This window comes from Apteryx rowi, unplaced genomic scaffold, assembly GCF_003343035.1.
Source record: "Apteryx rowi isolate R43461 unplaced genomic scaffold, aptRow1 scaffold_132, whole genome shotgun sequence".
In the NCBI taxonomy this organism is placed as follows: Eukaryota; Metazoa; Chordata; class Aves; order Apterygiformes; family Apterygidae; genus Apteryx; species Apteryx rowi.
In genome coordinates, this window is record NW_020447553.1 from 1,516,155 (window position 1) to 1,541,750 (window position 25,596).

Consider the following 25,596-nt stretch of genomic DNA (forward strand, 5'->3'; position numbering starts at 1 on the left):
ACAACAATTTTATTCAGACATACACCCTTCATTTTTAGCATGCCCCTCCCCTTTTTGGGGGGGGGGGGGGAGGCAACTCTAGGCCTTAAGTAAACTCATCTGTGCTGAAACTGTATTGGAGCAATGGCATGTAGAAGAGCAAGCTTTGTTTTGTTAGACCAGAGACCTTGTATTAGGAGAACCTGAACAACCAGGAAATGTACAGCGCAAATAGGTAAAACCATGTTAGCTTGAAACTTGATTGTGAAGACAATCTAATCTTAATTAATAATGAAAAAGTGGGGGGCTGTAGTCTTGGCTTGTATGTATGTGTGATAGCACTGGTAACAGTGAAACTGCAGTAGGGATCACCTTTATTTTTTGGTTTTCAGAAGTCCTAGCTAGCTGGAAAGATGCAGGAGGGGGCTGAAGGTGGCTGTTTGCCATGTGACATGGAGCAGTGTAAGGAGGGTTTAATTGCGATCGCAATCTAGTACCCTGTCTCCAATGCTGCAGTGGTGTTCTGGCAAGCTATATGCAGATTTTCCTGGGAGGGACGAGCACTGCTGTATGGTTTGCTGCGTATTTACTGACAGGTAAGGATAGGTTTTAATGGTGTTTGGCTGATAGGGCTGCCATAAACAAAGTTCAAGTGTGATCAGTCCATGCTGTGGCCTAGTTTTAATTTCTTTTTGAAGCTTTAATGCTTGCATCAGTGTCTATTCAGGGGGAGGCAGGGGGCTGGAATGTGTTAACATAGCACTGAGTTGGATTTGGGATGGCTACAGAGCTGCTTGGCTCAGGGAGGATGAGTGTCTAGAACACAGCTATGCCAGGACTCTGCTTGGCTACAGGAAACACCAACAGCTGCTCCTTTTTCTGTCTTTGAACAGTGTTTTCCTGGCAAGTAGTGAAAGAATCTGAAACTTTGCAGCAGGCTCTAATCCAAAGCTTCAGAAAACAAGGCTGGTGTTTGAGGTAGTTCTTTATGGTAGCATTCTTCTCTTTCACTTTCTGACTTGAATTTCATATGACATTTTAACATTTAACATCTGGAATGGAGAGCATTGGGTTGTCATGTACCTTGAGTAATACAGCCTTGGCCCAGCTTCAGGTCTTTGGATTGTTCTGCATTTGTGCTTTTTTTTTTTTTTTTTTTTAAATAATAGTCACATTATATCCAGAGCGCAAAGGAAGGGATTTTTCTTTATCATGTTTCAGTTTTTATTATAACTTGCTTTTGTATTTAATTTAGTTAAGGCAATTTACAATTTAGTTCTTAAGTAACAACAACAACAACAACAACAACAAGTAAAACATTACACCAGAGATGAAATTAAAACACAGGACACCCCTTCACAGTGAACTCCTGTAAACCTGCAGTCTCCTACTACTGCCCAGATATTCTTTGTCCACAGAAGGCAAAAGACCAGTTCACACTAGTAAGAGCTTTGCTGCTCATCCTCATCTGGTGAGTTAAATTATCAATGCATCTCCTCGAGTTTAGCTTCTCTTTACTGCACCACAGTGATGGACAGAATTCTTTAAATAGAGAAGAATCAGCATGGAGCAGGTATGATGGATACGATGGCTGGTTTGCAAAGATCCACATTACTATTGACACTCTTGGAATAAGTTAAATATTGCAGCCCTACAGCTAGTAACACTACAAGTGGTATCCTTACCCAAGGTGCAGGCCACCAGAATGTAGTGCATGGAGATAAAGATACAACCCACATTTGCAAAATAAAGAGTTATTGCAATGAGGAATAAAAGTCCTGTATAAATTATCTTCCTACAAGGGCATTAGAGTAAGTTGTGGGTCCAGGTATCGTAAGTAATCCTTGCCAGTCACTGGTTCCTGTTTGTTGCTGGGCAGAATTGCTTAGAAGCGATCTAAGGAAAATGTTGACTTTGAAGCCCCTCAGCATCGTCTGGCTTTCTCTGACAGTGATGTCCGTGTGTGGACCCCAGGAACAAGCAGCCCTCATTAGCTGATACATCCATTTAGTCCCTTGGTGGATGAAGCCGATGCTTGTACTGTGCTTTAGTGGTTCATGGTATTCTGGACATCCACAAACCCCATCCTTTGTCTCCGCTTCCTTTGCTCTGTCATCTAGAGTTCAAACAAGGACACAAGTGAGGTAGGAAACCAGGCCTTCTCCTTTCTATTCACCAACACGCTTGTCAGACATGTGACTGACTAGGCTGCTTTAAGCATCTGATAGAAAGCCCTGTGAGTTAGACTCTAGGTGATGAGGAATTAAGCTATCAAAAAGCACATGTCCCAACCGTCCCTGACCCCAAAGAGCTGCAAGAGCCCTTTGCTTTGTATCTGAAGCTGTACAGGATTGGGCTGCTACTGTCTACTGTTCCTTGGAATCAGTGTCTATTTTGGTAAGTACAGTGGCTTTCTACAGCCAGGTGTTCCTCAAGTGTTCCTATTTGTAAAGGTGTTAGTACCTGCTCCTTCAGCTCATTCAGCTGGGAGGTGAGATGGGACACCAGCTTCATTGTGGAGTTGAGTTTGTCTTGAAGATTTCGAATCTCATTCTGCTCCCCTTCCCCTTCATTGCTAACCAGCGACATGGCTCGCATCCGGGGGAACCAGTCAAGGTTCTTGTTCTGAAATAGCGAAGTTGGAGAGAGGGTGAAGAGAAGGGAAGAGACCAAGTAGGATTTAACAGGAGACTTTTGTAAGCCTGCTATGCTAAGGGACTAGAAGAAATTCTCAAAAGGTTGGCTTGTCTGGGTCTTTGCAAATTTTTCACTAATGGTCCATTTATTTTCCAGCTTTTTTCTTACAGCCTTCTGTGTTCAAGTTCAGAGTTTTTTCTTTTCCAGACCTCTTTGCTCTCCCCTCCTGCCTTGTATCTAGTCTCTACCACTGTTCTTGCCCTTGATTCAATCCTTAAATATCCAGCACAAAACATCTAATAGACAACGTGTTGTTGCCTGAGATTGCAAAGTAGAAATAATCAGGTAAGAAAGAATTAAGGGACAACTACATAATTAAATATTTTCCAAAAGTTCTATCTTAAACTGTTTGTTTTTCTTTGGCAAGACCATTGTTCTCAAATGTTTCCCTGGGGGTAGGCAGGTTGCAGTGGCGAAAGCTGCCCTGCCTGGGAGGACATACATATACCTTTATCATCTGTGCCACATAACTCTCTGGCCCTGTGTAGTCAGTCTTGTTCTTCACTCGCACCAGCACTATGAAGTACAAGTAGTTCCACATGTTGTGCTCATATTTAATATGCTCCTCAAAGGACACGGTCTTGTTGTCAAACTTGTCCCTTTCAAGACCTGGGAGAGGCAATCAAGAAAGAGAAGATAGGAGAAGAGGAGAAGGTAAGCAGTGAGCAAGCAAACAAATGTGAAAGGAAGTACAGATAATTGCATCCTGCCCCAGGTGTGACTTTCAAAAAGTGCTTTTAATAATTAGTTGGCATTTAGCACAAAACAAGCATCCAAAACAGGGGGAAAATAACCCAGCTGTGTATTCAGGATGCTTCTATTTAAAGTGCTACTAGCTATGTTTCCTGCATACATATCTAAAAGCATAAAAGGCACCCAGTGGATCTCTTAAGAAAAAAACAGCTAGTCTTATGGGGTGGTTTTTTTTTTTTTGGCTGCCTGCCTACAACCAAGAGCATTCTGAAATGTTTTCCTGAATTTTATTTCCTTAGTAATATGGTGCTTTTTTTCCACTTGATAAGTGATGGCCTCAGGAGTGATAGATGCACAGCAGTGAGAACATCACAATGTGGCATTTAGTTTAACACCTCATTAACAGAAGACAAGTAAGAATACGGATAATTTCTCCCCTCTCAGTTCATGTCCTTGTTTAAGCCTGCTCATACTGCAGTGACCCACTGGTGGCCAGATTAAGTTTCTGCTGCAAACTCAATGAAAACCAAAAGCACCTGAAACTTCATTCCTTCCCTTATGTTTAGGTTAACCTTAAAAAAAAAGCTTGTCTGCAGGAGGAACCAGGGGGAGGGAAGTCCTATGTACACAGTGAGCCAAGGTTCTAGCACTCACCACATATGAAGCAAGTGGTCTTCAGTATTTCTTCCTTCTTCTGCTTCTCGCTCCTCAGATCAGCAAAGGTGTCAATAATGACCCCAAAGATGAGGTTAAGGACAATGATAATGACAATGAAGAAGAAGAGGAGGTCGTAGACAACTCGAGCAGGAAACAAGGACTCCTGCAATGGACACAAGGGGAAAAACRTGTCTCTTCCACACCTTTCCTCTAGCCACTCCAACAGGGGTCAGAGCCTGAGGGTGCAAGGTGAAGAGGAATAACAGGGATGTGATAGAGGAAGAGAGGTGGAAAGCAATGACAGACAGCTGAGGGGGAYAGAGCTGGAAGTGTCAACATTTCCAGGGAAGAAGGGCAGCTGCATTGTGGTAAATGCAGCAGAGCTGTGTGGAAGAGAGGGGACCCGCATGCTGCCTGAACTCACATCCTTTGATGGCTTCCGCAGAATGTCACCTACACCCCCACCATTCCTCAGGCCGTGGTTCAGGACAGTTACAATGCACATGAGCAGCGTGTCACAGGCACGTTCCCACTGGTCAGCGTCTGTTTCTAGAATACCATCGGGGGAGATAAAAGCAAAAAAAAACCAGTATAGACAGGGCAGAACGAGCAGGCTATTGCAATGAACCCAAAGCTACAGGGATGACACCTGCTACAGGGATGCAGTGGGCCTAATTTTCTGGAGGCAGGTGCYTGTGTAGGTCCTGACCAGCAACTTTCCAGTGACTCCTCCAGCTTGCTTCTTGCTGCGGAGGTGGTTGTCTGAGCGCTCTCAAAACTCCTGCTTTCCTTTATGACTAAACTGAATCTACATCAACGTTTTTGTGCTGGGGTCTGTGCAAATTTTACAGGCTCTTGCTTAACTATCTGCAAGAGAGTGGGCTGTTTCTGTCTGTCTTTCTTTGAAAAAGATGCTGTAGGATTTTTCCGATTTCACTGACAAATAAGGCAGGCAGCCTACTCTGCTGCTAACAGGGTCAGCCTTTTTAATGGGCTCACTTACCTTCCAGGGCAGTGGGTACAGCAGAACAGCTAATTTTGTCACCACTGCATGACTCCATGAAGGTCTCCATGTTCCTTTGCATCCCCAAGGGGTCATCTGCAAGTACAAGAGACCATAGCCTTGTCAGAGCGTCAGCTTGTTTTAGTAAAGCTCTTTTTGATCCTGTCACAAATGCGCTTCAGCTGCATTCTTGTAGCTTGAAWGCTATTTGCAAAAGGTTTTTTCATATTCGCCTGGCCTTTTATAGGCTTTGAATCTTTTGSTGGAGTTTCAGAAAGACCTCTACAGTGCTAAAGCTTTGCTTGTAGCTGAMCATCACCCTCTCTGCTATCCCTCCTAGCCCCCCCAAAACCCTATTCTCCACAGGACTAGGTTCCTAAGTCAGCACAGGCAGCTGTCTGCTCTGGCAACCCTAAAACCCCTGAAGTAAACACACACGCGCGCTCACACACTTCCAAAGGTGGAAGGAAGCAGGGTTCTTATCTGCCCAGGATCATGCAATGATCCAGCTACAGAAAGGGGACCCATTAGGCCCTCCCTAGCCCAAGCGCTGCAGGCGGTGACGGCAAGGCCTAACCTTTGGCTTTGTTGTCCGGCAGTCGGTCCACCTCCAGGATGAAGTCATCTTTCAGGAACAGGAAGCCCACGATAGAGAAGAGGTAGACRAGGATGAGAGCCAGGAGGGCTGTCAACAGGATGGAGCGCCCGTTCCGTGTCACACTTTTGATGACATTAAACAAGGTCTCCTCACGGTAGATCAAGTCAAACAGCTGAAAAGGACCCAGGAGCAAAGAAATGCAGCAGGGTGCTTTTCTGTGATAATGCTTGGCCTACCTATATCCCCTTTAATCCCGAGATCTTGGAGCAGTCAGCAGACATTGACTAAATGTCACATAAAGCATTTAAGTTTCCCATCTTACTGTACAGAAGCGGAGAAGAATAAAATGACTTATGCACAGCAGGAGAGCCAAGAATAGGACACATGCACCCAGCCTTTGACCTCACCAGTTAACGTTGCCTCCCAGATGACCCAGATAAAGGTATACAGTAGAGATTAGAAACAGATAGCAAGACCGGGACAGAAATAGTAATAGATATTGTCAGAAGACAGAAAGATCAACCTATGCAGAGATTAGAGCACATTGAGTTGTTCTCATTGCTGTTACCAGTCAATCTCTGCAACATTTCACAGGAACCTTCTAGCGTCTAACTAGCTACATCTGCTCCCCAAATAGCTGAGTTTACCGTACCAGGATGCTGTAGAAGAGTTCGTGCACAAAGAGGCCCAGGACACTGGTCAGGATGTAGCCAACATGGTAAAGAAACTCCACATCCATGATCATGGCCTTGTAGCCTCGAATGAAGGTCCCACGATTTCCCACAAAGCTCACCACAAAAACAATCTTGTTGGTTAGCTAGGAAACAACAAGGAGAAACAGAATGGAGTGTGGATTGCCACACTTTACGAATCCAGAACAGCCTTTTGTGTTATGGGGTGTAACACTACTTTTTCAGCACAAAGAGAACTTACATTGAGAGCTCCTAGTATATTCAGAGTGAGTCCAATTCCTAAGTAATAGATCGATCGCAAGATCAGTGCCACGAGGAGCGGTCTGACACCGTAGCGCTTAGTAAACAGGGCCATGATGGAGAAGCAGATCAGAATCCAGAATAGCAGGGAGATCAGTGGGGAATCCAGCACTCCTGGGAAGAGAAGACCCATGGCAATGAAATTAAATGCATACTGCCAGAAGAAAGTAGTGGGAGAGTTGGGAACTCAGTCCCTTGCTTTGACCAGCAGAAAAAACTTGGGGCTTTCAGAGTCGAGTAGACTAAGGGTTGGGAGAGTATTGGTAAGGGGACCAGTTTTCCTTGTATTTGAGGATCCCCTTTTTCCTTCATCTTGAGGAGCACTGGCTGCTGGGGCACTTACCCATAGAAGTGGCTTCAACATAGGGGTAGAAGAAAGCAATGATTATGTTGATGAAAACAGCCAGGTTGAAGGAAATGCTTCCCCAGAGAGTCATTCTGCGGGAGAACCAGTACATCAACGGCATGCCTGGAGGAAGAGGAGGCAAACAAATCTCAGCTAACTTTGTGCCAACTGGGTAAGGTGTTATCCTCTCAGACATCCAAACAGCTCAGTTCAGTACAGCTAATGGGCCCGAAGGGACCCTTGCCGCCAACTTCCTTCAAACCATTAATAAAAGCTCCCTCCTCATCTACTGAAATGGGAGTACAAGTTCAAAATGTTGTGGCTCACATTTCTTGGCTTCTCAGCCCTTTGACCTGCTCTGGCACCATGGAATCAGATTGGCTTTGCTCTTCACCTCACCTTCCTCCCTATCTCTCATCTACATGCTCACTGCTTGCGTCCTTCAAAACAACATGTCTTTGTGTTTTCAGCACTGGTTCTCTGTCCCAGAGGGGACCTAGCCAGCAATTTCCCATCCATACTGGAAACTTGTTTCCTGTTGAATTCCTAAGATAGTTTTGACTGGATCTGCAAGTATTTTCAGGGCTGCTACACCACGTTTCAGCTGCATAACAGTATTTTTAATATTTATATGACTCCTGTTTACTGATCTCCTGTTCTTTTAAGCCAGGAAGTCAGTCCTGGTGTAGCCCTGAAAGCACCCAGAACTGTCTGGATGGTGCAGAGAACCAAAAGTCACTGATTCCCACATGTAGCTACTAGATCCTGGCTTAGGAGAAGGCAACTGAACATAGATGATGAGAGGGCCTTCTAGAGGAAAACACCTCAGGTGTAGTCCAAGGGAATGTGCTGTAAGATACATTTTAAACTACTTAGGAATTTTACAACAGGCATGAAGAAAACCCATCCTTGGACTGGAAAGTCTTGTTTATCCTCTACTCCTCACAAACAGCTGAGTGTGCTGTGCTCTACAGAGCAAGGGGCACAAGGAGCCTGGAGACCTGATCTCCAGGCTGCTGCCAGCATTCACAGCCATTTCAAAGCACTGCTGGCCTCCAAGTTTCGAAAGATGGGCGATTTGAAGTGCCTGTTGTGGCCTGGGGTGGGTCTAAGGGAAGGTCTGGTTTGCTCTTACTGCGCAGCTTCTTCTGCCACTCCATCTCGTTGTGGAGGAAGGATGACTGGTCAAAGAAATCACTGACTTTGCTGCCCTGCTCATCTTGCTCAGTAGTGGTGAAGAGYCGGTACTTGGTCTCCTTGGTGAGGAACTCACAGATGCCAGGCACTGGAAAGATTATCTGCTCCATGCTTCGGTCCAGGCGCACAATCTGCAGGAAAGCAGGGCAAGAGGGGGGTGCAGTCAGATCCTGCCAGCACCATGCTTTTATTTCCTCTTTCTTAGCCTCAGTCTTACATTCCCTTCCTTTCCCCCAAATCCCATAGGATCAAAAGCACTGGTGACTCATATAATGCTACATATCGATCCAGCAAGTGCAGCCCTCCCTGGCTGTGCTGGGAGGAAAGCTCACAGCACATGAATCCTTGCTGGCCCAGCTGCAAGGAAAACCATCCCAGCAAGCAAGGATGAGACTGCCGAAACGGCTGCTTCCCAGCTGCTGCTGAAAGAGAAGGAAAGAGTCGGGGAGCTGCTTGTTCCAGGGAACCCACCCGGCTTCCAGCGAGCTCTGCTAATACCTCCAGCTCACTGCAGTGCAAAGCACCCATCTGCTTCCTGCAGGCACAAGGATGGGAATGCTCTTAGCATAAAATAACCRGGCATGAAACAGGCCTGAACACAGGTGGGATTCATCAGCCATGAGCATACCGGAAACCCAACAGATAACAGGTCTTGCCTCAATCTGGGACGTGTGTTTCTCATAATAGGCCAGCGGATCCTCCTCTTCTTCCTGGACTGGGGCTGTCGACTTCAGCATCTGTGTCAGTTGCTTATTATTCAGACTGAGCTGGGATGCAGGGAGAGGGAGAGAGGATGAGAAGGCTTCAGCCAGTAATGGCCAGGGGGATTCAGATCTAACTCTCTGCACTGACAACATCGTTCCTCAAAATGTACCAAATCTGATGAGGTTTCAGGGAAAAGCAAATGAATTAAAACTTCCTAAAGGGATACAAGAGCTCCTTGAGGTGACAGACATTCAATTCCCTACAATAATTACGGCCAAATCTGCTAATCCACAAATTACAAATCAATGCCCATAAAACCCCAGGGAAATCATATTACTGCTGAATCTCATTCAGGATCTAAGGCACACAGGCAACAAATGACAGCAAAGGACTCGGTCCTTCCTTTTCTGAAGGGAAGGAGAGAAAGCAGGTACTACCAGGAAAGCCACCCTTCACAGACAGTAAGGGACACGAGCCCTTCCCTATAGCAGGCTGGCTGTCACCCTACAACCTGAGCCTTCCCGAGGGAGCGTTACAGCACGTGGCAAACGCTGCTCTCCTCAGCTGGGTTTTAAGAGATGCACATGCCATTGTGCTTGTAGTTTTGGCTACCAGGGCACGTTTCAGTTGTTCTTTAATCCCCCTGGTAATAGCAAAACACATCAAATCTTAAATGACAGAAAACAGGGCAGATGAGCTAGGCTGGGAGAAGCAGCTTTTTACAGACTCCAGCGAGGGTCAGAGCGGGTGGGGGAGCTGTGCCTTTGTTCTCAAGGACTTTCCATACCATAGATGAGATGCCTTCTTCTTCTTCCTCCTGGATTCGCTTCACTGGCTTCAGGAGCTGCTGCAGAGACTTGTTGTGTCGGGACAGCTGGAAGAGGGACAGTGATAGCTGGGTTACTGGAGGCTTGTGAGCAGCCTCTGCAGTGCCAGGTGCACCACAGGGGGAGCGGGACAGCCAGCGAGCTGGAGGCCTGGCTTTTCACGGGAGACAAAAGCAAATTTCCCAGCTGCGGCTCCCCAGGGAGGCTGGCCTGGCTGGAGAAAACATATAAATAAATAGGGAGAAAAATGTGCAAATCAGCAAGCGGAAGCTACAGCACAGCACAGTGGGGACCCCAGCCTGGCAGGGGGGCCCTGCTGCAAAAGCAGACATGCAAGATTGCAGCGTCAGTACCTGCAGCGCCAGTATATAAATGTTGTGGCCGACTTCCCGGGGGGAGACGTCGGCGTTCTCGCACTCTTCCTCTTGCAGATAGGCCTTCTTAATGACATCGACCTGGAAGGCGCCAGCGTGAGAGGGACAGGTGAGCTTCTCCCCATCACCCTGGCCTGTTTTCCTCCTCCGGCCACAAATGTTTCAGAAACGCCATTAGGTAAAGGACACTTGTGCATAAGGCTGTGTGTGACTAGTACTACTGCAACAGCTGAGGTGCTTTTTGGGTTGCAAATCAGAAATGTCATTAGGACCCACAGGCCTAAGGGGTCCAGGCAATGGGTGTGAAACGGAGGAGGACGGGGCTCACTGGGGGAGGGCTGGTGGGATGTTTCACCCCCTGGGGCTTCAGCCAGCCCCATCAGGCTGGCGTGGCAGATGGTTGTGGCGTTTTGGAGCAAGGAGGGGCTGGCTGAGCACAGAGGCTTGGGGGGACCTGGATCTGCCTTGCACTGGAGAGGTGCAAACCTTGTGACCAGCTGTACAACCATCTCTGGAAACAAACCTTACATGGGAGCTGCCAGGCAGGGAGCGCTGTCCTAGCTGCAAACTCTCCTGGCATTCGGGATATGTCCCGGTGATGCAGGTTCTCCCCCATCCCCCAAGTCCTCTCCGCAACGGTGTCTCATGGGCAGCTGCACACCRGCTGTGCCACCTCTGCTCAGCCCTTACCAGCTCCTGCGGGCGGAGGCTGATGAGGATCCGCTCAGCATTCTCACTGTCGTGTCTGCTCTCCATCAGGGCCAAGAGGAGCTTGGAGGCGTTGTCCTGGTGGGGAGAGAGACCCTTGCTAAGGGGAACTATGCTCTGCCTCTGCTGAGGGCCTGGAGGACCTGACTCATGCACAGCTTCTGCTACAGTGACCATTTCCCCCAGGTGAACATGCAGGCACCCCCAGCTGATCTGTACATGTCCTACGGATGTGCCAGGGAGCTGTGAGCCCGTGCAGCAGCGTCTGCACAGGCGCGTGCCGTCCATCCCAGCTGGAGGCTCTGCCTACCTTCAGCTGCAGGACCAGGTCCATCCGGTACTTGCAGAGGGGGCTGATGTCGTTGAGGATGAGGGCCGTGATGATGTCGATCCCGTTGGATTCGTGGGTCACGATGCAGCTCTAGGGGAGAGATGCATTTGTTATCCCATGSATGCTGCCGTCCCTCCAGGTTCACCCGTGTTCCCCTCTAAGGCAGCCCAACTACCCCCGTACATGCCCAGGGGATGAAATGGTGCCCTGCCTACAACGCTGACTGGGCCCAATTACTCCAAGAGCCGCAAGTCCCTTTTCTCCCTGGCAATGACACCATCTGCATCACCACATAATTTAGCCAAGCAGTAGCTCATAATTCTTGCAGCATCTTTGCTTCCCTCAACTCTTCTGTTGTTCTGCTCCCTTTTACACCCTGAAATCAAGAGTTGATCCTGTTTACCTGCTGCTTTCCCAGGCATCCCACCTGAAATACCCCAGGCGCGCTGGGAACAACCCAGAGCTACGGTGACACCCACAGACCCCTTGGAGGTGTCCCCCCCCGGGCGCCCACCTGGTTCTCATGGCAGGGCCCTTGGCAGTACTCGGTCAGCGTCTCCAGGGTCTGGGTGATGAGGGCCACGTTGTACTCGTTGATGTAGAGGCCCAGCAGCCCCAGCCCTCCCGTGGTACTGCCGCACATGATGTCGAGGAACTGCAACGTCTCGCACACCAGGTTGTAGTTGGTCTTGTTGTTTTGGCACCGGAGGAAGTTCTGTCGAGCAAACCCTGCAGTTACTGGCCTGAGCGGCATCACTGGGGGCTCTGACACGGGGTTCAGGTCCTGATCCCCCTCCCGATACTCCCTTCCTGGCCTCCAGCTCCCCGCTGAGGGGTGCAGTTCAGTGGAGGATTTGGCTAGAGGCCACCCCCGTAACGTACAGAGACCTCCGAGAGCAGCACCCAGCTCCATGGACACAGTTGTGCCATGAACGGCTCCTGCCACAAGGCCAAGCAAAGTTATTCATAAGGGACAGTACTGCATTTGCAGATGGGGAAACTGAGGCTGGTGCACTGCCCACTTTGGAGCCCAGTCAGAGCCAGAGGCTAGCTTTCCTGCATCCCAGTCCTGGGGCCTCTGCCCTATCCCTGCTGATCCTAGAAGGCCCATAACCAACCTGAAGGTCCCGGTTGTGGTTCTCACACAGCAGTTGCAGGAATCGCAGAATAGGCTCCATAATCAGGACCGTCACCCCCATTTCGTTGTTCTGGCCCTGCTCCCCAGTGTCATGGCCTTTCCGAAACCCTATTGCCATTGGGTATCGGGAGGGGGTGCCAGGCATCACAAAAGTCTCTCCTCGTCCTAGTGGGAAACCCAAACTCATTAGCATCGGGCTATTCAGTGAGACAGCCCTTCGGCCCTACCAAGGAAACTGTGACCCCATACCTTTGGAGCCAGGGTCAGGCTCGTCTTTGTCCTCACGAGGCTTGTTCCCGATGTCGCTCATGTTCACAGACACTGTAGACTTGGTCTCCTGCTGAGCCTTCTTCATCCGGTCRTGCAAAACTTTGAAGAACTTCTCAGACTTCTTGTCACTTGTCATGAGGTTGTAAAAGGATTTCTGAGAGAAGTGAGGATGGCAGTTTGAGTTTCCCCCATGGGATCCAAACTGTCCCAGCCTGCCCCTCTGATTTGCTAGCCACCAGCACTCGAGATCTTGCCTGCAAAAACCCAGTGAGCAGGTTTATTTCCATGCAGCAGCGCTGGAGCTAACAGTCCTCTTGGATTTACAGAGGCGGATCGTTCCCTACCCCAGGCTCTCCTTCACCATAAGCAAGGTTAGGCACAGAGCCTGCTGAACAGAGACTACAGCAGATCTGGGCCAGGAAAACCAGTGTTTTGCATGTATCATTTTTCAGCTTCCCTGCAATAAAGGATTCAAAATAGGGAATGAGTTATCACCCAAGAGCTGTAACTCTGAGTCATTTTAGCAATACCCGGCAGAGGGCATCAGCATTACTCCAGAAACTTGCCGGCAATAGCCTGCCCCTTTCACAACATCCAGCCCTCAAGTTTGATCCAGACACTAAGCTGGAAAATTCAAGCAGAGACTTCTACCGTTCCTCTTCTGGATGGCCAGCAAACACACGCAACCGCTCTGCTAACCAGCATTTTGGCAAAGCCTGCTGTCCAGGGGCCGAGCCAGGGACCAAGGACTGCCCTGCACACCCCATCTACCAAGTGCTGGGGCTGTAACACTGCACAAATCAAACCGCAGCTCCCCTGTTCCCTGGGGCAGGTGCCCACCACACAGCCAGAGCTCAGCACCTGGATCTCTGTGTTGCCTCCGTCCAGCAGCCGAATGGCCAGCAGGATGCTCTCTTGGAAAATCTTCTCGTTCTTGGTGTTCATGATGAGGTCAGCCACCAACTTGGTGGCCCCTTCTCGGTCCAGGCGGCACTGGACAGCAGCGATAGCGGACCAGTCCTGGTCTTGGCCTGCACAAGAGGACCCAGAGAGATGTGAGGCCATGATGCTGCGGTCACATGGGAGAACAAGTACAGCTAACAGGGTGCCTTTGTGCTGGGGCATCTGGACAACGTAACTCTCAGTAGGACCTTGGGTTTGTCCCTTCATCTGCCCATATCCTCTCTCCCAGTGGTGCTGGGGGCATTGAGACCAGCTACAAACCTGACCGCATCATGGCTTGGGAGCCGGATGTTCAAGGTGCATGTGAGCAGAAAGACAGGGAAAGCACAGGAGAGGGGCACTCACCTCCCCCAGCAGCATCCACGATTTCCCCTTTGGAGCTGGACTTCTTGTTCTGCAGGTAATTGTTCAGGAGCATTTTCCGCAGCAGGTTGCCCTGCCAAGACAAATAAACGTCACAAGGTTTCCAACTCTGAGGCCAGCACTAGGGCGGAACGAGGCCAAGGGCCCATGGGTTGCAGCAGGGAGGATGCTGCCAGACTCAAGAGCAGGAGGTGTGCAGTGGAGGAGAAGGGCAGGACGGTGATGCTCACCCTCTCGCCATACTTGTTCCTCTTCACCAGCATCTGTTGCAACGTCCTCAGTACTTTGATGCAGAGCTTCTCTTCTGTCTCCATGAGGTCCTTGGTGTGCTGCACCAGCCTGGCCACGCACAGCAGAGCCACCGTTACACAGCCCAGAGGGACAAGAGGGTCCCACCTCCCCCCAACTCTGCAGGCGCATGCCAGACTGCACAGCATCGCAAGAGATGAAAGGCTCCAGCCCTTCCCAAAGCTCTCAACAACCCTCGGGCAATTGCAAAGCATCCTTACTTGGACAGGAAGCCTCCACTCTCGCATCGCTGGTAGGCCTCCGTCCCTTCCATGAAAAGCAGCTCTGGCCGGTGTAGGACATCCACCAGGACAGACAGCTCAGCCTCCACCAGGGGTTTCAAGCGATCCTCCAGGGCGTTGATGATGTCCTACAAATCATGGCACACACCTTTAGGGCCAATTCATGCCTAGGAAACATGAGCATGGGAGAGGGACCCACGCAATGCCAATGGCTGCTTGCTTTCACAGAGCGGAGCCACGCTGCCTTGCTGATCGCACCGCCCCCCCCCCCTTCTCCCTGCCCCATACCTGCAGCTTCTCTATGATGTTCTTGTAGTCCCACTGGTTGGGAGTGGTGGAGACGCGGGGGAAGGTCCGCGTGGCTGTCTTGTAGCTGGACGTGTTCCTCTGCACAGTGCTGGTGGAGCTGCTGTTCAGCAGCGAGCTGACATGGGCATCCAGATCCATGGGAAGGGCAATGGAGCGGCTCTTGGCTGCAAGGAGAGGGAGCTGGGGTTAGGGTCAGCCACAACAGTGGTGCGGAGGCAGCCCAAGCCATCGACTGGATCCTACCACACTGCCTTGGCCCAGGCACCCCTTCACCAGCTCTTCGTTTGCAGTAAAGATTTAGGTTAAATACAAAATAAAACTCCCCCAGGCTAGTGAAGGGTCAAGTATTTCCACCCATCCCTCCCCAACATGGCACAACATTGCCTAGAAACCTGGCCTGCCACCCGCCGTAGGACAGGAGGCGGCAGTGCAGCCAGTTTTTGGTTGGGAAAGCACAGCACAGAGGTTGTAAGCGCCCTGCCTAAAATTACAAAGGGGAATCCTAAGACTCCAGCTCACATCCCCACCCAGCATCTAACCACCGAGCAATCCTTTCCATATGGTGACTCAGTGCTAACAACCCATGTCCTGAGTCAAACAGCCACAGGCGGGCTGAGGGCAAAGTCCTGGAGAGGGAAAACTGCCATAAACGCTGACTTTATTTCTGGGCCTTTCGCCAGCAGGGACACACCAGGATTCTCCCAAATAAACCCAGGCTTTGGGCTATTCCCAGACCACCCTGGTAGCCCCCAGAGATCTAGCTAGGAATGCACATCTCCAAGCCAAACCTCCTTGTTCCTGGCCAGTAGCCCCTCACCAGGGCACCCTGCCAAGACCCACAGTAGAGAAGACTGCTCTTGATCGCTGCCAGGAGCGGGGGCAGCCAAGGGTGGCTGCATCCTCCTCTCCAGCGGGGAGGCAGAGCATCCCTGCGGCATGGCTCCTTACCGACCATGGCCAGCGTCCGGATACAGGCCTCCACTGAGCTCTTGTGCTGCTGCTGCAGCCAGGGGCACTCCAGCAGCCTCATGGTGGACTGGAGAAGCTGCACAACGATGGTCTGATGGGTCTGAAGGAGAGAGCGGGCAGGTCTGTACTTCAGCAAGGCCCTTCCAGACCTAGAGCTGTTCCTCGTTTGGGTGAGCCCCCCTTCTTCCCAGGTCTCCTAAGCACAGGTTATGCTTCCTAAGGGAAGCGCACAGCCAAGGCTCGGCCATGCAGCGCCCCGTTACCTGCAGTGAGGTGCTGTTCTCCGAGAAAGGGGAGCTGAAGAAAGCATTAATGGTGTCCAACACCACTGTGAGCACATACTTCTCCAGGGTGGGGTCCGGGAGGCGCTTCTCTCGCTTCTTGCACATCTGCGAGGAAAAGAGAGCCTGCTGATGGCACCTAGCTATTGTGGTGACATTAGCAAGCATCCTGGCTGGATGCCCGCTGGCATGCAGTGGCCTTTCCGAGCAGGGAGGACATGGCAAGTGAAACAGCTCCTGGATCTATGCCAGACAGCCCTGATTGCTCCCCAGCCCATAACAGGGCAGTCCTCCAGGCTACACAAGTCCTCATGGTGTCCAAGCTGCATGTCTAGTCCTGGGGAAGTCCCCAGGCTTTTTTGACCTCAGKGAGGTCAACCTGTCCCCATGCCAGGGCAGCAGCCATTTCTGCCGTGCCCCTCCAGCCCAGCACTCCTCACATACCCGTGCCATGTCAAGGGTGAAGTTCTCAAAGAGAGTCCAGATATGGTTGCTGGTGTAGATCTCCTTCATCTCCACCTCTGTGTCCACATAGCAGTGGTTGACAAAGTTCACATAGGCCATCTTCACCTGCCGAGGGAGGGAGGAGGACACAGGCACAGTGAGGGGAAGGCAAACATMGCTCACCATCGGTGACAGGGAGACCCTCACTCCTGGCGGCATGCAGCTCTGGAGGGACATCACCTCCTATCTGGCCCTCTCCCTCGCGTGTTACCCCCTGAGCCCAGGCACCCTCCTCGCTGGGCACCCCGTACCTCAGTGATGCAGTCCTCGTGCGTCACCACCCGCACCACGTCCTCCAAAGGCAGCAGGGACGTGCACTTGATCTCCGTGTACACGTTCTTGCCCTCGGCGCAGGCAGCCAGCAAGTCTACCAGCGAGATGTGGTACATGAGGGGGCTATTCTCCTCCACCCCGTCCCTGGCTGCTGTCATCATCTCCAGGAGGGTGGCCAGTGAGGCCTTGTCGTTGTAGAAAACCACCACGTCGTCCCCGGCGTTGGTGAGCTGTGGAGGAAGCTTAGTGGTTACCGCTCTAGAGAAGGAGGGTGAAAAATCTCAGGAGGCAACAAACCACTTCCCCTGCCCCAGGGCAAGCAGAAGGACTCTGCTCAGGGGTAGGGTTGGGGATGAACGTGCCATGTATTTACAAGGAAAACACGGCATTTGCAGTGCAATTAAACTTACAACCTGTGGGAGGCCCTGCTGCAGCACATTAATGAGACAAACAGAAAGGAGAAAACAACCCCAATCTAGGGGATCAGAGCCCATGTTCTCTAAAAAGGCTGTTGACTCTTGGACCTCACTTCAAGACCTTAGAGCTGTTTGCAACAAACCAGCGCAGCCAGGAAGRGCTCTTCCCTGCAGGAGAAGCCAATCCTGCTCCTCCTGGGAACCACATCCTGCTGSCCACCATGTGCTCATGCCTTGCGGGCAGGGAGAGGGGCTCTCACCTCAGTCATGATCATGTCCTGGCACTTCTTGACGTACTTGCCCTCGGCCTTGATGATGGTGTGCAGGAAGTCGAGGTACTGCACGTGGCGGCCGTGGGTGGCCACGCAGTGGATGAAGTGCTGTGGCACCGTCTCATTGATCTCCGAGCAGAGCTGGTAGTTGTTGAGGAAGATGTGCTGCATCGTCTCGGCCTCCAAGAGCTGYGGGATGAGGGGAGGCAAAGTGAGGCCAGGAGGGTTGCACAGGGCCATTAGGAACAGCTGTGTCCCAACCTTCTTCCTCTCCTGGGAGTCTCCTCCCGGGTTTTCCATCTCTTGCCCTTGCCTGCTGCAGGTCTGCRCCCTCCCAACCCCAGGAACAGTGCCAACATCTCTCCCTGCACTACCGCCTACGACCGTCCTTCAACCCCCTCTCATTACCCCTGGCGTCAGGAAGAGGTTGAGATGTTTGTGCAAGAGCGCCTGGTTTTCCTGATTGCCAGCGCAAAACTTCTGCAGGAACTGGTGGGTGAATTTCAGGATCTCCATCATCTTGGCGTCACCCTGAGGAAGGGCAGAGAAGAGAAACAGCCTGAGTCAGCGAGGGACGGAGAACGGGGAGCAGGCTGCAATGGCTCCTGCCTGGCCCAGCTGCGGGAGCTGGATGCACCAGGGGTCCCCTCACCCTTCACCCCTCTTCCTGGGCACTTTGGGAGCTGCAGGGCCCAGCCTGCTTCTGCTCACCCACCTTTTCATACGGGATCTGCAGCAGATCCAGCATCACTTTGTGGGCATCCATGTTCTTTAGCAGGCGCTGCTGTTTCTTCCGCACTTGCTCTCCGACCCCACACATCTTATTCAGCCGTTCCAGGATCTGGGGAGAGAACGACCATGGCCCAGAAGGGAACTGAGACTGGGAGTCCATCAGGACACCCATCAGCGCTGGGGGCCTGCTTGAGATCCAGAGGCACCACCCGTAAACCCACATACTCCTTGCATGCCCAGCACCCGCTTTGTGCATTGCTCACGAATCCCGTCACCCCACTCAGAAATCCTCCGTGCAGTGCAATGCAGAGAGAGCCCTCGTGCCAGCACAGACCTCTCCCCTCCGCTCCCCCCCCGGTGGGAGTCTCCCTTGCATTCCTCACTCACAAGCTCCAGTAACTTAACAAGTTGCTCCTTGCACTGAACCATAGGAACAAGCCCTGGCTTGGCTTATTTCCATTCAACTGTAGAAGAAATCAGGAGTGTCCCCACGATTTTTCCCATCCCCTTCTYGCTGGTACATGTCACGCTAGCCCAGGCCAGACAGACATCCCTGGCTGGCCCTCTCCTTAGCGAAGTGGTCCTGGGGATGCTGCCAGAGGTGGAATTGGAGGGGGTCACTTACCCCCTTGACTATCTGATAGTTCTCGCTGCTCTTCTCTCCTGGAGCAATGACCTCTTCGTCAGCAGTGTGCTGCAAGGGGGGAGATATGGGTCAAGGTCCCACTGCACCTCCCCATCAGCCTCTCTGATGCTGAGGGAATTAGTGCACCCCGMGGATCCTCTCTGACTCTCCTCTTCCAGGGAGAGGCATGTGTGACCCATCAAGGGGAGATGCATGTTGGATTTAAGCAAATTGTACCTCTGCCCTCTGCTCTTCCCCCATCCCATTTCCCGGAGTCTTCCTCAGGCTTCTCACCTCTTTCTTCTCCTTCTTGTTCCCCTCCACTGTGCTGTCTCCTTTGGTRCTGCCTTTCTTGTCCACCCAGAGCTCTGATTTCTCTACCATGGTGCGGAGTTTGTCCAACTCTGACTTGATCACCTTGTAGTTCTCAACATCCTGGGCTGAGATCAGGAGCTGAACCTGCAATGAAATTCCCAGTGGGTCCCTGGGCAACCAGTTTGAGGCAGGAACCCAGCTCCCCTCCTCTCCCAGATCTCCCTCATGAGAAAAGGAGCCATCAGACAGTCACCCTGACTGGGACGCGTCCCACGTCTTGCACAGGCAGCCCAGCACGKGTTTACAGGTGCTCCAGGGGAGCATCCTGCTGGGGTTACCTGTTTGAAGGTGTGCAAGACCTCCTGCCTCTGGCTGAAGTGTTTGAAGAGGAGCTGCAGGGAGCCGGAGATGAGTGGCGGGTAGTCATGCATCGTCAAGTGGATCAGCACCCGGAGAAACATCCTCCCTCCTTCATCGTCCACCTCTAGCATGCTGCTYGTCTTCCTGAAGCCGAGACGAAAGCGCTTGGTGTTAGCAGCCGCGTGGGAGCTTGTGAGCACTCRGTCACCCCTCGGGGCCGATAGGGACAGCTGCATTAGCCTTTATAGCCTGATCTTCCTCATCACCTGCAGCTTTCAGGCTCAGCAGYGAGTACATATAGGAGAGGGAAGAGCCCTACGGCCAGGATAACTGGGCACCGGAGGGGCCAGGGGACTCACCCCACACCAAACATGGCTTCTGCGTGCTCGCCGATCCGGTCCAGGTTCATCGCTGCAGCTGAAGAGAGGGAACACAGGAGGTGAACAGGGCAGCAGATGTGATCTCTGCGCTTTGGCAGAGACCCCACAGGAACTGTCCCAGCTCCCTGGGCAGGCACACGCCGAGCGCCGGCCCRTCTCTCCAGGGGCTGGCGGGTGGGAACAGCATGTCTGCAGCTCTGCCTGCGATGAACGCAGGACACCTYCTCCCTCCTGCACAAACTCCAACCCCCTGCATCCCCTGCAGCAGCAGCGGGCAGAGAGAAAGCTGCTGAAGCTGTTGCCTCTGTCACCTGTATTTACGCGGCCTGTGGAGTTTGCCAAGTTTAACTGGTACCAGAAACAAAGGGGAAGAGTTACTTGTGGAGTCAAAGGCTGGAGCTGTCCCATCGGCTGCACTGTCCTGCATGGGGTAGACTTCCACAAACTCCTTCTTGAAGACAGAAAGTAGGTAGGAAATCCTATAGTCCAACCGCACGTTCAGGATGAACTGGTAGCAGCAGAGAGGGAAGAAAGCAAAAGTGAGTCCTCTTCATGCCAGCTGCCTCTGTAGCAGACAACTGCTCCTTTCCCTCACCACCCTGTCCCACCCCAGCCCAGGGTCCACCCTGCAGCTCCACAACGCTTCCCTCCCTCCTTCCAAGCATCAGCAACCTGGTTTCTCCCTCCCCGCTGTCCCCCACCTGCAAGATCTCCAGGATCTTCAGCTTGGTCTCCATCACCACAATGTTCTCGTTCTCGATGCTCCTCCCTCTGTCTACTGGCTCTGGGGTGGACCCAGTGCTGAGGCTTGGAGCGCTAAAGATGGACTGTTTCCTGCTCAGCACCATGGTAGACATTATCTGCCCAACACCCTGGATCGATCTCCGCACGTTCTTCCCTAGAGAGGCAGCCACAGTGGGGGAAAGAGAGATGGGARAGGACTGACGTTAGGACCCACTTAAACTGGAAAACGCTTTGGACATTAACCAGAGAACGAGCAGGAGGGACTTGCTATTCCTCTGGCATGGCCACGCCTGTGTTATTGCTGGGACATTTGCAGCATTTCTTGCTCACTTTGCATCCTACACTGGGGAAGACCAAGGGCTTAACAACTCCTGTCTCTCACTGCAGGCCCAGCTTTCACGTGATCAAACTCGTGATTTTTTTTCCTGGAGCCAAAACTGGTAAGTGCTAGGTGGACCACAGAAAACACTTTCCCACGGGACCTTGCCAAGCTACCCTGGTGATGGAACAGGGACTCACCCGTCACCTCGTCGTTGTACACTGCCTGCATCATCAGCTGGGGGTTTTGGACRCAGTCAATGATGCCCAGCAGTGTCCGCGTCAGGCGCAGCAGCTCGCTGAAGCTGTAGAAGCCGAAGTAGATGAGGTTGTGGGCAAGGCTGACGACCTGGGAGAAGGACGAGTAAACTCCAGACCCCTCCACACTCAGGTGGAGGAGAAACAAATGCATGGGGAAAGGGATGCCAAGGCAGCTGCCCTTGTCAGCCAGAGGCAGCCTCAAGGACTGGACCCTGCACAGGTCTCGCACCTCAAAAGTGAGCTTGTTCTTCTCCTCGTTGGCAAAGGGCACCGCCTCGCTCACCACGTTGTTGAGGTAGTCCTCCACAAACTCCATGGTGCTGGCAAACTTGTTCTTCTTGTCATCACGGGAGACGTTGAGGTTGGAGTCATAGCTGCAAGGGGAGATGGTGGGAGTGAGCTGGAGGGAAGCGAGGCAGCAAGTCTCCTCTCGCTCAGCCTGGAAGGAGCACTGACCAGTCACTGAGAGCCATCACAGCCAGAACTGATGCTCGTTAGCATGATGGAGACCTTTTCCTTCCCAGGCTGAGACCTGTCAAGCTCACTCCACAAATGCCCACATCTCCAGTCCCAGTCCCCTACAGAGGGGCAGCATCTGGCATCCCRCCTCCCGCCCTGCCCCTCAAAGCCCCTGCAAGCCCCGACACTTCTCACTCTTTGATAGTGATGGCTGTGGGGATCTCAGTCCAGAGCCGTGCAAACTTCACGGGCATCACCAGCTCCTGGGGGTCCCTGTCCACGTGCACATGCAACATGAGGTGGCAGAAGGATGCCCGGAGATCGAAGGGCAGCATTTCGTCTGCCATGCAGAGGAAGATCAGGTCTACGCCCAGCTGCTGGGAGATCTCCTTGATGGCCAAGTACTGGCGGTCCAGGCACATGCGGGCAAACAGCTTCAGCTGATACCTGTTTGGCAGTAAGGGGGAGAGGGAGTGAGGCCACGTAACATCCTCACCCCGTTCCCTGGAGCCTGGGGAGAAGATGGTGTGGGATCATCACCTGTAGTAACTCAGGACGTTCTCGTCATGGGCATTGCCTGCCCGTGCCTCCTGTGCCAGCTGCCGGATGCTTTTCTCGTGGTGGTCGTTGTTCTTGTCTGTCCAGGTGAGCCAGACCTCCTCCTCTGAATACTCAATGCTCAGGTACTCATGCGTCTGGGACATCTCCTTCACTGGCCTCAGCCTAGGGATGGAAAAGGGGTAAAATTGGGGATGTTCCCCTTGACTGGGGATGGCTGTACCTTGTCACAGAGGGAGGATCCTACTCCTCACCCCACGCTGTAACCATTGGGGCACACTGCCTGTAGGAGTAGGGATGACGGGGGTTTTACAGCCAGGGAATGGGGCACCAAGGGAGGTGGCAGCAGGCAGGGCCAGGCACCCAACCCAGAYGAAATCCTGACCCCAGAAGAGCCTTTCCCTTGGTTACTCACTCAGTTTTGATGAGGATGTCGCTATTCTTTGGATCCAGCACGCACTTGCAGATCAGCTCCTGGGTGACAGGGATGGCAATGTGGTTGGACACACACAGGTCCGAGAGGTAGTCCAAAAACCTGGGAGGCAAGGGCAGAGCAGAGAGAGCTTGCTGTGAGAGGGGGTGTCCACGGGGGCTCTTTCTGCCCCTAACTGAGGTGGCTTCCCACCCATCATGCTGCACAAAGCTCTTTTTCAGCCCTGCCCTGGGACAGGGCCCTTCCGGACACCCACCGTGGCTCGCGGTTCTTGCGCACCAGGCTGACGAAGGTCTCCACCTCCGTCTTCGTGATGTGCTTCTCCAGCAGCTTGCGGTTGTTGTGCAGCAGGGCCGTGATGGTGTCTTCAGCCAGGATGTCGTAGCCGATCTGAGACTGCATCATGCCGAACTGCTTGGCGATGTGCTCCTGCAGCAGGCAGAGAGGAGATGAGGCAGTGGACAGGGCTGCATCCCTGCTGGGGTGCCAGGGTCTCGCAATGCTCCTCCGAGACCTCTGCAAACCCCCCAGGGCCGTGCAACACGTGTTGGGATGGGGTTCCCAGGATGGAGGCCAGGATGACCCAACGCACCTGGTTCTTGCGATAGTCCTCCTGGGAGTGCCGGAGCACACGGTAGCACAGGCGAAACATGTACTGGTAGGGAGCGTTCTTCTGGTCCGACAGCTCTTCCAGCCGCACCAGGGGCCCTTCCCCGCCCTTGTCCTTGAATGGGGCTTTCAGGATCCCAAAGATCTGCCCAAAAGCAGAGATGATGAGGTGCCGCATCCCTCTCCCCACTGCCCTCTCCTCCTTTCTCCCTGTGCTGGATGCTGACCCATGCTTGGCAGGAGGGCCCATTACACCACCATAGTGTGAGCTCAAGGCCAGCTAAGCCTCTTCCATAGGGCTTTTTGGGAGCCCTGGCCCCTGGCATGGCCTTGGGCAGAGCAGGATGTCTCTGCTGGAGCTCAGCCTCGCTTGGGCATGTGGCTTGGGGCCGCTCACCTGCTTGAGGATGTTCTGCTCCCGCATGAGCTTTTGCCGCTCCCGGTTGGGCTTGGTCACCACGATGTCCAGCACGTTCTGGCCATTGTTGGGGACGTCGCTGACGAAAAACACCAAGTCCTCCAGCAGCTGGATCACGAACCTGCCGAAGGGGCACGGTGCCGGTGGGGTGGCGGGACCTTCCACCCCAGCATAGCGGGGAACTGCTTGCCAATCCAGACGAGGGGTGCAGCCAGTGAGGTTTCGGGCACATTTTGGAGGGTCAACAAGCCCATGTTTAGGCTTCAAACTCCTGCCAGAGGAGCTGCTGGCCGATCCTCTCCCCCACCTCCTGCTAGAGGCCGTTTGATGCCCTGAAGCGTGAGATTTTTACAGCCCTCGCTGTTCCTAAGGAAACTGTTGTCCTGAGTCAGGTGCCCAGGGTACACGCCAAAGCCTTCGCTCGTGATTCATGCCGGGGATTTTGCATTGAACCTCTCTGCCCCTTTAGTCACCTCTGCGGCAGCGCGAGCACCGCGGCACCGGCGCTGCGAGGGCTGGCAGGGYGGAAGCGGCTTGCTCTGTCCCATGGGGTATCTGTGTTTGCTCAGGAAACGCCAGGAACCCACCCACCTAAAAATAATACTGTGACTAACCGGGCTGCCCCTATCGTGGGGCCATCTCCCCCTCGGTTATTTTTCTAGCAGCAAAGGAGAGGCCAGAGCGGGTTTGGCGTTATCTGATTTCCTTGTCAGACCCCGGGGATTAGCAGGCGGGGAGTCGGGTCGCCGGCAGGAAAGCGAGACAGCGCTGGCACCAAGACCCGGGCAGGGGCCCAGTGTCACAGCGATGCATTAGGGCTCTGGAGGAGCCCAGCACGGCCCCGTCTCCGTGGGGAAATGACTCTCTTTTTACCTCCGGTCATTCTGGCTGAGAAAACCTTCGTTCATCTTCTCCACCACGTTGGCCAGCATGGAGCTGGCATCRTTAGCAAAGTCCAGGTCCCGGATTTCGGACACAGGCACAGAGACAATGGCAAAAGCTTCCTTGTCTTCCTTGGTGGGACAGGTGCCGAGCTAGAAAGCAAAGAGGAACCTGGCTAGACACGTCCACACTGCCAAGGGTGATCTGGGCTCATCCCCCACATCTGCCACCCGCCCAGGGTGAAGTCAGGGACCCAGTTTGCCCCCCACCGGTGGGCTCCAGGTTAGTGGGGTGGGCTCCAGCTTGGTTTCCTTCTGCCTCCTTGGATCACCAGGATATTTCAGCCCCCAGGTGAAGGGATCTTCAGGCACACCAGGGTGTGAAGGAGGAAGAAGCAAGCTGGCAGAACCTGGGGGATGATGTGCATGCTGGAGGAGAGAGCGCTGGCCCTACCATGAGGCGGATGGGTCTCTCCTCATCGATGTCAATGGGGACATTGGTGCTCTGGATCCACGTGTTGGTGCAGAGGTGGCGCAGCCTCACGTAGGAGTTCCTGCAAACGGCACAGCACAGCCGTGAGCAGTCCCGCATGGGCACACCATCACCCCACCACTTCCTTTGCACCAGGCAAACCCTGGCTGGGTCCCAGCACCAAGGTTTGATGCCGCATGGTTAATCCACTGGGCTCTCCCTGCTTTTTTGCAATCCCTCAAACTTCTCCCTCTTTGACACAGCCCGGTGACTTTCCCCAGGGAGAGGAACCCAGACTACAGGCAGCAAACCAGGCCCAAATTCACAGCTCTGCCTTCACCACGGGCTGAAGGGTGCATGTGCATGGTCATGTACCGCGGGACGAAGGAGTCCGTCTTCTGCAGGGTGGTCGGGTCCAGCTCGAAGAGGGAGGCGATGTCGTTGCCGTGGGGCACGGCCACCAGGCGGTATTTGATCTTCTCCCCCGTGTTCCTGCGGCTGGAGCGGCCGCTGCTCCCCTGTGCCGGGGAAAGCAGCTCTGAGCACGGCACGGAGCAACCGCCCCGACGAGCCCGGCCTCCCTGTCCCGTGCGCCTCCCTGTGCACGCGGGATCGGAGGGGACACGCAGCAGCTAC

General features: G+C 53.0%; 1 protein-coding gene across 2 annotated transcripts in view; it reads right to left on the reverse strand.

The window, feature by feature from the left end:
- Positions 1-1,119: 1,119 nt before the first annotated feature.
- ITPR3 (inositol 1,4,5-trisphosphate receptor type 3) overlaps positions 1,120-25,596 on the reverse strand; it is a 44,360-nt gene continuing 19,883 nt past the window's right edge. Inside the window, exons 11-58 of one of the 2 annotated variants that reach the window (XM_026056665.1) lie at positions 25,336-25,478; positions 24,943-25,042; positions 24,481-24,641; positions 23,587-23,728; positions 23,173-23,334; positions 22,837-23,009; positions 22,563-22,682; positions 22,130-22,312; positions 21,785-22,036; positions 21,360-21,504; positions 21,071-21,218; positions 20,509-20,705; positions 20,186-20,315; positions 19,787-19,844; positions 19,406-19,571; positions 19,047-19,211; positions 18,753-18,821; positions 18,111-18,236; positions 17,804-17,926; positions 17,384-17,584; positions 16,686-16,937; positions 16,375-16,500; positions 15,913-16,038; positions 15,629-15,749; positions 14,660-14,844; positions 14,351-14,499; positions 14,072-14,180; positions 13,824-13,914; positions 13,377-13,546; positions 12,495-12,669; positions 12,226-12,410; positions 11,622-11,822; positions 11,087-11,197; positions 10,759-10,854; positions 10,048-10,149; positions 9,655-9,741; positions 8,819-8,929; positions 8,101-8,293; positions 6,963-7,088; positions 6,561-6,733; positions 6,280-6,444; positions 5,607-5,799; positions 5,030-5,125; positions 4,451-4,575; positions 4,024-4,189; positions 3,125-3,285; positions 2,443-2,604; positions 1,120-2,095 (exon numbers count right to left, since the gene is read on the reverse strand). In XM_026056665.1, the coding sequence (XP_025912450.1) occupies positions 2,027-2,095; positions 2,443-2,604; positions 3,125-3,285; positions 4,024-4,189; positions 4,451-4,575; positions 5,030-5,125; positions 5,607-5,799; positions 6,280-6,444; positions 6,561-6,733; positions 6,963-7,088; positions 8,101-8,293; positions 8,819-8,929; positions 9,655-9,741; positions 10,048-10,149; positions 10,759-10,854; positions 11,087-11,197; positions 11,622-11,822; positions 12,226-12,410; positions 12,495-12,669; positions 13,377-13,546; positions 13,824-13,914; positions 14,072-14,180; positions 14,351-14,499; positions 14,660-14,844; positions 15,629-15,749; positions 15,913-16,038; positions 16,375-16,500; positions 16,686-16,937; positions 17,384-17,584; positions 17,804-17,926; positions 18,111-18,236; positions 18,753-18,821; positions 19,047-19,211; positions 19,406-19,571; positions 19,787-19,844; positions 20,186-20,315; positions 20,509-20,705; positions 21,071-21,218; positions 21,360-21,504; positions 21,785-22,036; positions 22,130-22,312; positions 22,563-22,682; positions 22,837-23,009; positions 23,173-23,334; positions 23,587-23,728; positions 24,481-24,641; positions 24,943-25,042; positions 25,336-25,478 (6,990 nt within the window). In that variant the 3' untranslated portion in view covers positions 1,120-2,026. Of the gene's footprint in view, positions 2,605-3,124; positions 3,286-4,023; positions 4,190-4,450; positions 4,576-5,029; positions 5,126-5,606; positions 5,800-6,279; positions 6,445-6,560; positions 6,734-6,962; positions 7,089-8,100; positions 8,294-8,818; positions 8,930-9,654; positions 9,742-10,047; positions 10,150-10,758; positions 10,855-11,086; positions 11,198-11,621; positions 11,823-12,225; positions 12,411-12,494; positions 12,670-13,376; positions 13,547-13,823; positions 13,915-14,071; positions 14,181-14,350; positions 14,500-14,659; positions 14,845-15,628; positions 15,750-15,912; positions 16,039-16,374; positions 16,501-16,685; positions 16,938-17,383; positions 17,585-17,803; positions 17,927-18,110; positions 18,237-18,752; positions 18,822-19,046; positions 19,212-19,405; positions 19,572-19,786; positions 19,845-20,185; positions 20,316-20,508; positions 20,706-21,070; positions 21,219-21,359; positions 21,505-21,784; positions 22,037-22,129; positions 22,313-22,562; positions 22,683-22,836; positions 23,010-23,172; positions 23,335-23,586; positions 23,729-24,480; positions 24,642-24,942; positions 25,043-25,335; positions 25,479-25,596 lie in introns of both variants that reach the window. The other variant, XM_026056664.1, reaches the window with a different exon arrangement.